We start from the raw sequence: 15,994 nt of genomic DNA on the forward strand, positions 1-15,994 counted from the left end.
GGTAAAGGTAGCAGAGGGTTCTACTGGAATTTTAGCAGCTGTGTCCTCTACAATCATGCCTTTGGAGCAAAACATTAGAGGTAAACAACAGAGACCCTCCCACCATGGGGGTTGCTTCTCCACGTTTGATTTTCCACCACAACCTGCCTGTTCTTGTTTATTTTAACCTTTTCTGGTACATGTTTTTTGTTTTTGTTGTACTCACAGGAAAGGGTCAGCTATAGGGGCTTTACACCACCATAGCAGAACAAATGCTCCCCAGAAACATTTATTTTTGTTTTATAAAACAAATTTTAGATGAAATAAAATCAAAGAGCTAGACTTTTATAATAAAAAATGGCTACCTGTAGTTTTAAACACATTTGTTCAGCCCCAAAGATGTTTTGTGGGTAAAGACTTGGAGCCTTTCTTGGCTTATTTAATAGTAATAATACCAAGTTAACATAGTTGAAATAAGTTTCAGATGGTTACTGTGTTGTACTTGATACCTCCCGATTCTGCTCCTGGACACATGCCTAATGAATTACATTATTGCAATTTTCCAGGCCTTTATTAATTCATTTGTATAGAAAAGAAGCAACAAGAATAGTGTTCTTAAGGGCTCTTAGCAAAGATATGAGAGATGTTTGACGCTGTTTCCTAATGACCTGGTAATTGTTTAGCAATGATGTGTAAAGTGTTCCAATACAAACCTCTTACTGCCTCCAGGCTTTAAAAAATGATTCAGCTTTCTGTTCACAATTACTCTTAGTCTAATACTGAGCAAAGTTTGAATACAAAGTCATGGAAGATGAAAACTGTGGCATCATGCAATCCTTTTTTTTATGCTTTTCATTTAACAAAACACCATCAGCATTTAGTCATATTGTAGATATTTGCTCGTCATTCTGAAGCAACTCCAAGAATAATGGAATGATTCTGAGTGCCTCTGGTGGTTACAGGAAATGTTGCAGTGATGTGTGTGGTGTTTAGCTCACAGATTTCCTCCTCAGAGGACCAAATGGTTCTAGCAATGAGCTAGCAACATGACTCCAAAAGTTCTTTGAGCAGCCTTTATTCATGCTGCTTGGGACTGGGCTTATGGCCTCCTGGAGTTAATTGCAGCTGCCAATCTTTCCTGCAGGGCCAGCTGCTTTTTATGGTCAGAGGAGATAAACAGAGGCTCAATAGGAGATCTATTTCTGGATGTTGAAAGGGCCTCTGTGCTGCTGGTTGCAGGGGTGTGTGTGTGTGTGGGGGGGAATCATCCAACCTCCCTCATGGAATGCCTGGATGATTTCTCGGGCTGTCCTCATGCAGGCACTTCCTGTACCCAATTTAAATAGTCGATCGGCTAAGAGAAACAAGTGTTAAAACATCTTACAGTATGCAATGATGTCTAACTTGGCAAGCCAATATGTTAATTGAAGGTTGAATTAATGACCAGGGTAAGAAGCTTATTAATTTGGGGTCACTATTACAACCCAGCGCTTGTTAAGGACATTCTCTGGGTCAAGTGTGATTTGCTTGAGAGAAGGGAGAAGGGAGATTCCATTCATTGAACACTACTTTGAACCTCCTGCATAAACAGCATCCACGGTATGTTTATTCCCATTGTGCAGTTGTTAAAGCAAAATTTAACTTTATACAATTGTGAAAGAGGTTTTTAACTGCTGTAGTTTAACTTTATTACATATTACTGTTCATATAATATGTGTGTTAGCGATCTGGTCCCCCCACGTTCAAGGAAGGGAACTTGGCTACAGGAAGATGGAACATCTCTTCCAAGGCCAAGCACCCATGAGCAGGCAGTAGAAGCCAGGCCTCCGGACGCAAGTCATGCTCTTTTCACTACCCCAGACCAGCTTATTCATGTGATTTAAGTTTCTTGGTTAAGAACGCAAGTCAACTGGAAGTTTATACCTCTTTGCAAACTTCTAGTTGCAAAATAAATGAGTCACAGGTACGAAATGCACAGTGTGGCGTATATAGTCAATAACTATGGAATATCTTTGTTAACATATGGTAACTAGACTTACTATGGTGATCACTTTGAAATGTATAGAAGTATGGAATTACTATGTTGAGTAACAGGAACAAACATAGTGTTCTAGGCCAATTATACTTCAAAAACAAACAAACAAACTCATAGAAAAAGAGATCAGATTTGTGGTCAACCAGAGGCAGGGGGTGGGGGGTGAGGGGGGATTGGATGAAGTCAGTCAAAAGGTACAAACTTCCAGTTATAAGATAAATAAGCACTAGGGATGTCATGTACAATATGATCAATATAATTAACACTGCTGCATGTTATATATTAAAGTTGTTAAGAAACTAAATCTTAAAGTTCTCATCACAAAGAAAAATAGTTTTTTCTATTTTTAAAAATTTTGTATCTATATGACATGATGGGTGTTCACTAAACTTATTGTGATAATCATTTCCTGATGTACTGATATGTAAATCAAAACATTATGCTGTACACCTTGAACCTTTGCCTAGCACTGTCTCCACTAGACCAGTGTTGGGGCCTGGCCTTCTCCTAAATGCATATACGCTGTATTTCTTATAACATAGGAGGAGCTCAATACATGTTTACCAAAAAAATAATTAACTGAATAAAAAATATCGAATAGATTTTCAACAAATGATTAAATCAAAGGGAAAATAATTGGCAGTATTCTGTGTGCTCGCAGATATGTTGTCTCATTTGATGGGCGCCTCAGCTCTCTATGTGTGATTATTCCCTATTTCCCAATGTTCCTTTGTAAAGAATTGCAGATGTTAAAAGACTGCTTGGGTAACTTGCCTCGGATTCCCTGGTTAATAAGAGGAGATGGAGAAGCAATCCACTGCTGTGGCTCAAATCTCAGCTCTGTCCCTGACAGGCTGTATGACGGGGCAAGTTGTTTAGACTCAGTCAATGCTAACAAATAATGTAACAGTGGTAATTCTAATGTTTGGGGGGAACCAGGACACGCTAATGTAGAGGAAAGAAAATTGCCTTTGGGATTGAAATCAGATGGGGTTTGCAACTGTCTTGACTTCACTTCTTTGGCTCCTTTTTCCTATTCTAGCTTCTTAAATGTCTCTTTCTTTCCTCTTTCCTTTCCCTTCTCCCTTTCATCCCGTTCTCCTTCTGTTCCTTTTCTTTTGGGTAACGTTTTTAATGAGATGTAGAAGCTTTATCAGCCAGGTTTATGAGAAGTGATCTGGCAAATGGAAGCTGCGATCAGAACACTGCAGGCAACTGTCTTCTAGCCTCCCCATAAAATTAGCTTAATTTAATTTAAAAATTCACCTCCTCAATTAAAAAACAAACAAAACAACCTTCTTCCTTTAAACATGCAGGAATGGGATGTGTTGCTGGCTCACAGACGTCGCAGCCTCGCTGTCCCTCCCCTTGTGCTCGCGGAGGAGACCCGCTTCTCCCAGAACCCCTGTCCAGAGGAGCGGGCAACAGCTGGGGTGGGCGGGGGTTAGGGAGGCGGCGAGCAGCGCCCGGGCCGCAGGCGCCCCACCCCTGTCCCCGGCAGACGCCCGGAGGCAAGGCGGTCACCGCCCGCAGCCCGTCCGACTGCCTTGCTCAGGGCAGCCGGCGGCCTCGTGCGGGGGTTGCTGGGGACCAAGATGCTCGTGGGCACCGGCTCCGCCTCCCCCGAAGGAAGGCTTTTGCAACCCCTGGATCCCAGAACTGTAGTGGTCCTCGGGGCGCCTCCCACTGGACCGGGTGTGCCTGGTCCCGGCCTGCGCTGGGAGAGGATGCGCGGAGCGGGTCTCTGAGTGTGAGCGCCTGTCCGGAGACGCCCTCTCTGCTTTGGACAAAGGCAACCCCAGTTTGTTTTTGTTGGGGATTGGGGAGAAGGATGTTGAAACTGTGAAATGGTATTTCCCTCTCCCTTCCCTTCCCTTCCCCTTTCGTCCTTCCCTTCCTTCCTGCCCTCTCTTTTCTTTTCTCTTTCCTTTTCTTCTCTCTCCCTCCCTTCTTCCCTTTCTTCCTTTCCTTCTTTCTTCCCAAAAGATATCAGAATTTTCCCAGGGGAAGGAACTACCTACTTGCAGGCAGCAGCCTGGAGTTTGAATGAAGCCTTTGCTGCATGACTTCAAACAGATCACTGAACTTTTGGTATTTTTAGTTTTGTTTCATTTGTAAAACTTATAAAATGGGGATAATATAACACCACAGGGTGGCTGTAAGGATTATATAAGAATACATGTGAACATACTAGATGAACAGAGATCCTGTATGAACACATAGCAGGTTCATGTCAAGCATTATCCATTAAAATAATTTGCCTTTTGGCAAAACACGATGTCTAGGAATGATACCAAGCTAGCATATTCCAGTACTTGTGACTGATATCAATGAATCATATTGCATGGGCCAATGTGTCCATAGTGAAACGGTCACTAACAATAATAAGAGCTAACGTTTATTGAAAGCTTGTTAAGAGCAAGGCACTATTTTAAGTGCTTTATGTGTTTTTAAAACCCAGTTAACCCTCACGGCTCACTTGGAGGCATGTGCTGCCCTCCCCATTACAGAAGAGAAAACTGAGCCACAGAGAGGTTAAGTGACTTGGCCAAGGTTACACGCCCTGCAAGAGGCAGAGTTGGGGTTTGAATACAGCAGCCTAGCCACCCAGCTGCGCTCTTAACCTCTTTGCAAACCTACCTCAATTGCGATCTGAGGATTAAAACCTGGCCTATTGTAAGTTTCATTTCTAATAATCTAGTTATTTTATATTAAGTTCCTAATAGTACCTTGTCTAACACCCATATGAAGTGATACAATATTTTTATCATCCCTTCCAAGTCAATAACCCGCACCCCTAAAGTAACTAGTGTTGTGACTTCTGTCACCATCGATTAGTTTTACCATCATATAAATATATCCCCTTTTGTGTCTGGCTTCATTTGCTCAACAGGTCTGTGAGATTCAACCATATTTTTGTGCATTGCTCTGTAGATTTTTAAGAAATTATTATTTTTTCATTGTTATTGCTCTGTAGTATTCCATGGTACAAATCTACCCCAGTATACTTATCCACTTTACTGTTGATGGGAATCCTTATACGTGTCCTTTGGTCAACAAATGCCCTTGTTTCCCTAAGTATAGATCTAGGGAAAGACTTGCTAGGTTAAAGAGAAGGCATATATATTTAGTTCTAATGGTTTACTGGTTTCTACTTTCCCCACTCCAGTCCAGCCTCTTTTGTCTAAAGAGCAATCACCACCCTAAGCCAAATTCTTAATTTCACACTATTTGCTTCTTTATCACACCCCATGCAGAATGATCGTCACTGTTCTGTGCGCTTTCCTCAAAACATGCCACAGCGACACAACACAATCCACCTTCCAAAACACACACTCATGAATTTCTATGCATTCCCGTTTCTCCATTCTTAGAATCTAGTGCAGAAGTGACTTCGATAACTTTCCAAATTTACTTATGTACGTGTAATTTTGGCACTGCCAAATTTTATCTTTTAATTTCTTTAAATTCCAAATCTATTGGAAAAAAACCCCAAGAATCTTCTCTTTTAAAAACTTTTATTAGGCATTGCTAGATGACGCTGCATGATGTCTTGCACACATCATGCGAGTAAACAGCACTCCACAGGAATCCATACAACAGTTCATACAGTGACAATCAAAGTAGTTGATTCCCATTATAGTTTGCATCCAAGTAGAGTGAATGTCGTTACACCTCTCCATGAGATCTGATCTCAATTTAGATTACCCTTCCATTCTAAAACAATCAACCAAAAACAATAAAAAAAAAAAAGAAGCCCAACCACAACAAAAAGCCATAGGGATGTTACTGAAAGTCCAAAATTGGACTCCAAAATTTCACAAAGTATCAATCTTTTGAAAGACTAGCCCCTAAATTTTAGGGTAGCCCCTAAAATTTGTGTGATCTGACACTTGGGTTGCTTTTACCGCCAGCAGCAAGTAAGATTGTATTTACGAAGGATCATTACACTGATATATATCCACTGAAAATTCTTGAGGTAATAGATTTTTAAATCTCATTGCTTAAAAAAAAAAAAAAAAAAAATCTGTTAATTTCCACATCCTGTCCAGCAGGACATATCTGTTGGCAGGAAGATTCTTTTCCTCTTTTTTTCTTTGTCAAATATTTACACATATTTGCATATACAACCTGTGTCTTTGTCTTTTCTAAGCACATGATTTATTTTAATTATTCACTATACATTCATCAGGAAAAGTTGAATTACATACTATAGTACATAAAGAATACAACAAAACCAGCTTTTGGTATCACACAAAAGGCAAAGACCGAGAAGAGCAAGATAATATATTGTACAAAATGTCTCGATGTCGATAAAGCCCACTGTGAGTTAATAAATCTATGTAAATAGCAAACACCATCATTCTTCAGCATCTGTGTGGAAGTAGATTACAGACGAAATATTACCAAAGACAAGTGGTAGTGAACTGGTCGAATTCCTGAAGTACCATATAATTACTTTTATTTTTAATGCTTTTTGTAAAGTAATTTTACCCTAATTGGAGCTATAGATAAAGACTGATAACCATTCCAACTCCTGTTTTAAACTTTAATAATCAGCATTCTTTTTGGTGGTTTAAAAATACATTTCAATTATAATGGCTTCAATTTATGGTGTTTAAGATCCTTTTTAAAATACTTTAGCTTAAAAATGAACAATGAATTTAAGAAAAATATATGGGTTAACCTGCTGTTCTAGAGATAATACAGTGAATGAAAGTAGCAAATACAGCCTATATATATATATTCCTAGAGATACACTGTCTCATCAGCACTTTAAATAGAAGGACAAAAGAACACTCACAAAAAATATATGGCTCTTTAGATAAGAAATAAAGTCAAGTGAAAAAAATAAGGCACTAAGAACATATATAAATGTTTTATATTCTCATCACACAAAGCACCGTATGGAGGGTTAAAGGGACTATACATTAGTGCTATTGGAAAATGGTAATAAACCCAGTTTCCCTGACTTTTATTCACTAATTTCTTCTTTTCTTATAAGTGATTAATGTATAAACACTAAAATGGTGGGGGGAAATTATATATTATGCTAAAAGCACAATTCATGGAAACAACAGCATGAAATAATCATTTGGAGATAAGAAGCAGATTGCTCTAAAAATGTAAGAAATTAAGGTCTTAAATACTCCTGAATTTTCAACATTTTCATCACAAAAGAATTTGTTTCCTTTCCAGTTTTCTTTTAGGAATTTCTACAAAAGAGTATTAATATTTTCTATTTTCTTATTTTATTTCTACATGCCTCTTTCTTAAAATATATTCATAATGGTTTCCTCCACATAGTTTTATGAATACCAAAGTTAACAGTATGACTAATGAAATGTAGACAAAGTTAAAAAGTAAAATTATATAAATACTTTCAGTATCATTGAAAAGGTAAAGAAAATCTCTTTTCAACCAGGCTCATATATAAGTATGAAAAATATTATGACATTATTTGGAAAATGGCTACAAGTTTTACAGAAAATGAAAAACATGTAATGTAATGAAACTATGGACAAGATCTAGTACAAACTCCTAGTGAAAGTCATTCATCTTAAAATTAAGAAATTCTTCTCATTTGCTATTGTTTGTGAGGATGTAATTATTGATAAAATGGGATATATTCTGGTAATTCAAACAGGAGGTAACAATTATTCTTTAGAACTGCAATTTCTAAATATACAGTAATGACAGCGTAAACACCCAAATGTTTTTCTTTTTAGCATTTTACATTCTTTGAGAAAAAGGAGAATGTGAATACAGTAATTTAATAGGCCCACAATTTTGCAATATATATATACATATAAATAAATTTGTTTCATGAATATATCTTATAATCAATTTTGTTTACAATAGAAACAAAACAACTAACTGTTGTGGCTTCTTAATAAATAATGTTGTTATGTTAAAATGTGTTAACATAACAACATTTTTATGCCACTGTTTTTGTGTTCCTCCTACACAGAACTATTTCTATGTTCTCTTGGAATTTACTACTTATTAAATTAATAATTTCTTTCATAAGCAACATATATATATCATATATATATATACCAATTAGTGTTCTAAGTTTCATACAAAATATAAGGTTGGTTTACTTTTTTCAAGACCATCTACAGAATTTTAATTATGATGAAAACGATCAAATAACAAAATAAAGCTGTTGCCACGTGGAATTAAAAAAATAGGTCTTACGCAGACGTAGAGAATGGACATGAGGACACGGGGAGGGGGAAGGGTAAGCTAGGACGGAGTGAGAAAGTGGCATGGACATACATACACTACCAAATGTAAAATAGATAGCTAGTGGGAAGCAGCCACATAGCACAGGGAGATTAGCTCGGTGCTTTGTGTCCACCTAGAGGGGTGGGATAGGGATGGTAGGAGGGAGATGCAAGAGGGAGGAGGTATGGGGATATATGTATATGTATAGATGATTCACTTTGTTATAAAGCAAAAACTAACACACCATTGTAAAGCAATTATACTCCAATAAAGATGTTAAAAAAAAAATAGGTCTTAGAGAAAGGGTTTGTAATCAGCTGATAAAGTCATACTTTATCTAGAATTTTCTTTATAAAGGAACATAAAGCATGCTAATTTTGTTTAAACTGAAAAAAATTCAGATATTTGTATCAAATATTTAGACAGTATTTACTCAAGGGAAACAATAAAGTTATATTTGGACATAGAGGAAGTAATATATTAATGAAAAAATATTATTTTTAAGAACTTGACTGGATTATTGACATGATTTCTCCAGCTGGGGCATGAGGTGAACACCTAACTTTACAGGGAACTGATGACCGATGTAGTTTGCCAGCTACAAGGAAAAATCTGAAGTAACATCATCTCAGCAATTTGAGGGGATTTTTAACACCCAAGTTTGACTATCCCTTGAATTTTTTCATATCATGTAATAAACCTATGCTAAATATATCTTGAGTGTGGCTTATATCTAAATCATATCAATGAAAAAGTTGAACGTTTGCAAATGATGCATGGTTTCTCTAGAATAGGGCTGATATTAGTTACATGCAATACCATCCACTTTAGATTATCAGGAAGTCTAATAACATTCCCAGAATTAAGAATACACAGTCAAGTACAAATGTGACAATATTATGAATCCAGCCCTAAGTCCAAGCTGTGGTACTTTTTGCTGAAACAAAGACCCCCAAACCACACATTTGGTCATTTTGGATGAATCAAGGATGATCTGGGGTCAGACTGGATGAATGTCCACACGTGCTTTCTGTCCAACTAATAGGCAAACAATATTGACCTTATAATAATCATGAAACAATTTCTGAAGCTTGGTTTCAGACTATTTCTAGGCTCTCTGATTCAAATAACGTCTCATTCATTTTACTTCTTGTCAGAGGGCTGGGCAGGGTTCTCCAACGCCTATCAGGAAGAGGGACATGTTCCAAGTATTCCTGAGATGTTTTAACTTACAGATAAAAGAAGCCAAGGTATATTATGTTTACTACCAGGGCCAAATTCTGGAGTCCTTTCAGTTTGAATTTCATTAGAGTCAAAAAAGTTAATGGTGACAGAATTTATCCCACACTTCATCAAGATGGGAAGGGGACTGTGAGGGAAAAAGCAAGATAACTAGGAAATCTAAAAAGAAAACAGAAACTTGATGTTGAAGTATGTGAGTATCACTTGACAAGCAGCGAAGAAAGTCATTTAATACAATGGAACAGTGTGACAAAAATGTGGGATAGACCTGAAAAACAAAAAAATTTTTCTATGCTAATAAGTCTGTGTAATCTAAGTAATGCAGTAAGTAAATACACCCAATGAAATTTCTTTTATAAGCTAAAAGGAAGTGGCCAAAATAAAAGGCAGTAGTAATTTTTATGTTTTCTTTTAAATTTATTGCCTTTTAAGTCCATATTGTTATTCTCAAAATAGTCACTTCTTTAGTCAAAAAAGAATATAGTTTATAATATGCATAATTACATGCTGCTAAAATTGGCACTACGTATGAGAAAATGTAAGGTATGTGATATATGAAGACTTCAGCTAATGCCCCAAATAGACAATTACAAGTCTCACACTTCTGTGACTCTCTGCTTCTTGGATTTTGATAAAGTGACTACAGTCCAGCCTCAGAACAGTGATGTACAATAAAAGCCCCACACAACAGTTGGCTATGAAATGAGTATTAGTTCTACCCTCTAAACCAGAGTTACGAAGGAGTGCCTTTCTCTTATAAAGAGGTTTGCATTGAAAAGGTAGCATTTCACAATCTGGAATACTCCCCAAATTTGGAACTCTGATTTTGTTCAGACCATAGTTTAATGCCTCTATAAAATTATTTCAGTTTTATTAAAGTAATAATTATAGATATTCATATTAAAATGGGACTTGCAACTTATTTTCCAGAGGAGGAAAATGTCATAATTAAAACACAATGATTTGAAAAACAAAATATGCTTAAACTGGCTGTTGATGGTAGTTTTGATTTACTATGTTACTAATCAGTGGAATTTCTTTTATAGATTTCATGAAAAATAATAATGCAGCTAAAACTTTCAGTAGAAACTAACTTAATATTTTAAACAAACATTCCAACTAGGTTATTAGGTAACATGTATTAATTACTTGCTACGTTTGAGCTCCTAATACCAATTTCTAGGATTACTATAATTTCAGAAACTTGGCTACATCTTTTCCAGGTATGTTTTACTTGTTTTAAATTTTCAGCTTCTGATTCCACCCCCGCCTCCCTGCCCCCCTGCCAAATTTAAAGAGGTGACATATATTTGCTAATACTGTTATTCTACTGTCTCCATCAAAATATTGCAATTAGTTTCTTCAACTCTGTCAAATTGCTTAAATGGCACAAGTATTTTAAAGTGCATTATTGGATCTTAAGGCTATATTTATACTAAGCATTAACACAAAGCAATAAAGTTGACCACAGGAAAGATTACTTTCAATAGTTGGGATAGATTTCAGCCACAAATATGAAAGGTTAAGCATACAATCCAATGGGAAGACTCACATTAAGGCATATATGCAGCCTGCATATAAAATTCAAATATAAAATGGCATTTGCCATGAATTTTTATTTTGGTACTTAATGAAGTATACCAATGGATATTATTTAGGCCACTAACTTTTTATGATTATGAATTTAATAGAGCTCATAAAAGTCTAGTGTTAAGAACAACTGCAGTATTTAACAAGAGAGAAACCAGATCCATTTGGTGGCACGTGTACTCAATTTGACAAAGGTCTGGAAGGAATGCTAGCGCTGTGCACGTGCCTGAGTGAGTTTTTAACCCACTCCTTTCTCTCCTCCTCTTTTCTAGTGTAGAGGAGCTGGTTAGAATCTCAAAGGAGTGTAGAAAAATGAGGTTGGATTGTTTTGGGACTGGAAGAGTATTTTGAAGGTCCTTTAGGGGATCCATGGGCCATGTATTTGGGTGATAGGATTGAAAGATAAAGACTACCTGTGGCCTTGGGACTCAAGAGATGGTGGGTGACACAAGACAGGGAATTTCCTGACAGGCACCACTGAATCCTGATATCACAGCAAGGAAAGTACAAATAAAGATACCAGGTTGTAACCCGACCAGTGTTTAATTTATCTTTGATTGTTTTCCAGTCTGTTCTACCTTTAGGATACAATAGCACTTATCAGAAAATCAAGGTGGTGGCAACACAATGTTGTTTGTGCCAAAAGGTTTGACCCCTCTTTTCTTAACTTCACATACAGAAGTTCTTAGGGAAATGCTGGGATTCATTGTAAAATAAAGGTTTCACGTTATTCCAAGTTTATGAGCATCCCAACAAACCACCAAACCTCACATACAGTCAAAATTATTTTTCTATGGAGAATGTGGTCATTCATAATTACCAACATGTTGCTTCCTACTTTTCACAATGGCATAATTAAGTTCCTTGTGGAGCAACATGCATGAACATGCATAGTGTTTTAAAAAACGTGACAAACATGATCACTTTGGCTATTTCATTTAAATCCCTCAAGTTTTAAAACTAGGCAATCCAAACATCAATGCATCTTTCTCACATTATCTTATAGACATCTCATTGCATTTTATTTTTATTGGAATAAGATGAATTTTCTTTTGTAAGTGTTGGCAAGATATTTATTTGGCTAATCAAGCATGGGGGGGGGGGAAATTATCCTGCAAAAGATGCTTTTCTTTAAAAATTATGCACTTTTACACAAGTCTTTCTCCAAGAAAAGGGCCTTAAATATATTATCTCTATGATCTCATTCATTGAAAATGCATTAAAATTTTATTACTAATATAAAAACCGAATTTAAAAACTTATGAAAATGTTCACACAGTGACAAAACTATATGTAAAGGATCTTCACTAATGCTTTGTAATAGGGAAGTGAAAACAATCTTGATGTTCATTCAATAGGAGACTGATTAAATAAAGTATAGCCCCACAATGGAATATGTAGTAATTTACAAAAGAATGAGGTAAATCTATTTAAACTCTTATGGAAAGATGTCTACCAATTCATAGTAAAATGTAAAATAGTCACAGGACAGTAAGCATATTATTCTATTTATACAAAATGAATACACACACAGATACACACACACACACGCATACTTATTTGTATATTTATAGATAGTATCTGGAAAGACACATACCAAACTATTAACAGTGGTTACCCCTAGAAAATAAGGGGTGGGGAAAAGCAGAGGAAGTTGTATTTTATAATTCAATATAGTTTGATTTTTTTAAAAGGAGCATATATTAAATTTACAATGAAAACATATTAAAAAATGACAAGCCTTGGATAAAAAGATATTCATCTTACATGCATGCTGCTTTTGTTAAAGTCGTTTTTAGAATTTACCCCAAAAGGTGCGATTGTTTTACCTTCAAGTTAGCACTAACATATAAATAATCTTTTATTTTTCTTCTCCCTTTTTAAGATCTTAATGATACTTAGCAAAAAAATTCACAAATAACTACTTTAAGTCACTAGCAGGGAAAGGCCTGATATATACCAACTTTGAAAGCAAAAAATGCGTATGTTAATTTTTTTAAATCTGTGCAATAGAAAAATGAAAATCCTGTGCAGTACTGTGCACACTATTGCGAGTGCTGATGAAAGAGCCTTCACTGATAACAAACGCCGCTCTGTAAGTGGAAAATTGGAACATTTCCAAATAATATAAAAATATCTCCAAAAGATAAATTATTCAAAGAAAGGAATAAAAATCCCTGAGTAGGCCAAAGACAACAGATACAATAACCTAAGAAAATAGATTATCCAGGACCAGAGAGTATATTATTTAGCTAGATGGTATATATGTATTCATATACAGCTATGTATATGTCTAAGTATATATACATACACATATCATACATAAACACATCCACTAGATTTAGAATTCATCATATTCACACATCGTCAAACTAACACCCAAGTCTAGGAAAGTCCAATTTACAAAAATTAAGCACTTTTATAACAGAATTACAAGGATTTAGGGCTAGAAATTCCCATTCTCTCAGTTTTAATACTAGAGCAAGTAGAATAGGCACTCAATAAATATTTATTGGATGGACAGATGGTTGGATGAATGGAAAGATGAATTTGTGAAACTAGATTCTTCTTGTATCATGTTATGCTTTAGAAATATACTATTCCAGGCCATAAATGGCACACCTCCTCTAACTGGAAATAGACTAGTCCAGCAGTATAGCTTTTCTGAGCGTTATTCAGAAAGAATGGAAGTGCTGGCTTGTTATACATGAAAGCAAACTTCACTATTACGGACTTTCCAGATCAAATAAAAATGATAAATGTTCTTATACTCTGGAGCCCAACAAGACAAACTATCCATGTTAATGCATGTTTTATCACATAATCTATTTCAATTCAGAAAAGGTTGTTGAAAAATAAATGCTACATCTACGCCAATAGCTAATGTTAAGTATCTGGAGACAAGTGGAAACTTTAAGCTTCTTAGAGGTCTTTAATTCCCTTCTGCTGATGAACATTCGTGATGAAAACAAAAAAAAAACACAGTTTAGTTACTTGTCCTTTTCTTATTTTTAAAGATTTCTCAGCTTGGTAAAACATCCTGAAAATATTTTTTTCATTTTTTTTTGTTTCCTTCTCCAAAAGCAGTTTATACTTTAGATAAACCCATGAACACAAAAAGTTTTGTTTTAAATCACCCCTCCATAAGAAGATAGCAACACATTATTATGCATTTGAGCAATAAACATAAGAAAAATCCTTCAAAAGCAGTATTTGTTTTTACGAAAAACTTGAGAAGTAAAAGAGAGAGAGAGGGAAAGGAGAGGTGAGAGGGTGGGGTTTTAAACAATATCATATGCTTAACCTAAAGCATAATTATTATAATCACAAGTTGGTTAAAAATTAGCAGAATAGGGATATGTTTAAAGGCCTCAGCAGTTTTCTCTACAGCACACTTATTTAAATTAATTATAGAGTGAAGCAAGTATGCCAACATATAAGAAATCTGAAAAAGAAGACAGAACATTTAGGTCTTGAGAATTTCCTAGAAGCAGCCTATTAGTTTTATCAGTTTATAAAGTTTGATAATCCTTGAGGTGACACTGCACAAATTTCTGTGTGTGTGTGTGGGACAGAGAGAGAGAGAGAGAGAAAGAGAGCAAGAAATAGAAAGGGTCAACATCAAAATAGCCTGTTGTGTACGTTGACTTTAATTCAGTACATTACCAAATTATGCCCACAAAGGAACAATCATTTTTAAATACGTCTATGAAAATGTGGAAAAATAGTGTAGGCATCGAACTTGACAAGTACAAGGTATTGGACCTAGTTTTAATACAGATATGTATATACACACACATTCACACCCCTACACGTATACACGTCAGTAACTATGATTCTTCTCATTAGTTTAGTTTCATTAGTTCCCTTTTGGGCGTTGAGATTTTTAACAATTATAGCATCTGAAGGATGAAGGAATTGTACTGCTTGGGTCACGGATGAAAACTGGTGCATATGGTGAGCCTTCATCTTCTGAAAAGTGGCCTTGCTTGTTGGTACAGGTGGGACCTTCAGTTATTCACACCAAGTCTCAGAAGAGGGCATGGAGGGAGATTCAGGTACAAAGACAGTCCAAGCAATGCTCAGGAGATGCATGCTCAGACAGGTCTGAGGATAACTGGTTCTAATTAAAATACTTTCTTCCAAGAACCATTAAGAAGATCAGAGTTATGATATAGATGTTTATAGTCTATGAAAGTGACCATTTTGTAAAAGCAGCAATCTGTATAAGGAAAGGACAGGATACCATGTTGGGAATGCACCGGAGCTAGAGGCATTGTGGCCTGCAGAGAACACGGGAGAAGAGATGGCAAAAGGGTCCTCCTGGCAGTTTTCAAGAAGTGACCCTCAGACAGGTGTATAATTCTGTGTAGCTCCTACCCGGACCAGCGTAGTCAGATGAAATCACCTGCATTTACCAGTGCATTCCTGTCCGTGATCGTTTTCTCTGTTTTTTACAAAGGCAATAGATAGGAAATACAAATAAACCTGGGGATTAAAAAAAAAAAAGATTAAAGCTAATTAAGAGGACAGGCTTTTAGTATCATAGATCTGAAAATTTTCTATTTTCAAATTTTTATTTTGCAAGCTATTTATAAATAATCATTATTTAGTAATACATGAAAATGAAAAGAGGGAAGATACCTATGCTATGAAATGTACTTAGTTCTTCAAGATTTCATTCTTTATTATTTTTCTTCAGCTCCCTCTCCCCCTTTTAACAAAGTCTGTGACACCAGTTTGGACATGAATGTTTTTTATCAAAATATCAAAACTTAGGTTTAAGTCTTCTTTATTATCCCTAGTCATATCACTTGCACACTGATATTCATGCTTCGGTTTCAGGCCATATAGCATGTTACTTAAGAACATGGGCGGTGGAGCAAATGTCAGCTTTGATTCCCAGTTCTACCACGT

At 36.0% G+C, this 15,994-nt stretch overlaps 1 protein-coding gene across 3 annotated transcripts in view; it reads right to left on the reverse strand.

Moving 5' to 3' along the window:
- Nucleotides 1-5,515: 5,515 nt before the first annotated feature.
- Nucleotides 5,516-15,994, reverse strand: part of RNF217 (ring finger protein 217) — a 128,145-nt gene continuing 117,666 nt past the window's right edge. For all 3 annotated transcript variants that reach the window (XM_082406192.1, XM_082406191.1, XM_082406190.1), the window contains one exon: nucleotides 5,516-15,565. In XM_082406192.1, the coding sequence (XP_082262318.1) occupies nucleotides 15,492-15,565 (74 nt within the window). In that variant the 3' untranslated portion in view covers nucleotides 5,516-15,491. The remainder of the gene's footprint in view (nucleotides 15,566-15,994) is intronic.

The sequence above is a fragment of the Balaenoptera borealis genome, assembly GCF_965194805.1.
Source record: "Balaenoptera borealis genome assembly, chromosome: 9".
NCBI classification, from domain to species: Eukaryota; Metazoa; Chordata; class Mammalia; order Artiodactyla; family Balaenopteridae; genus Balaenoptera; species Balaenoptera borealis.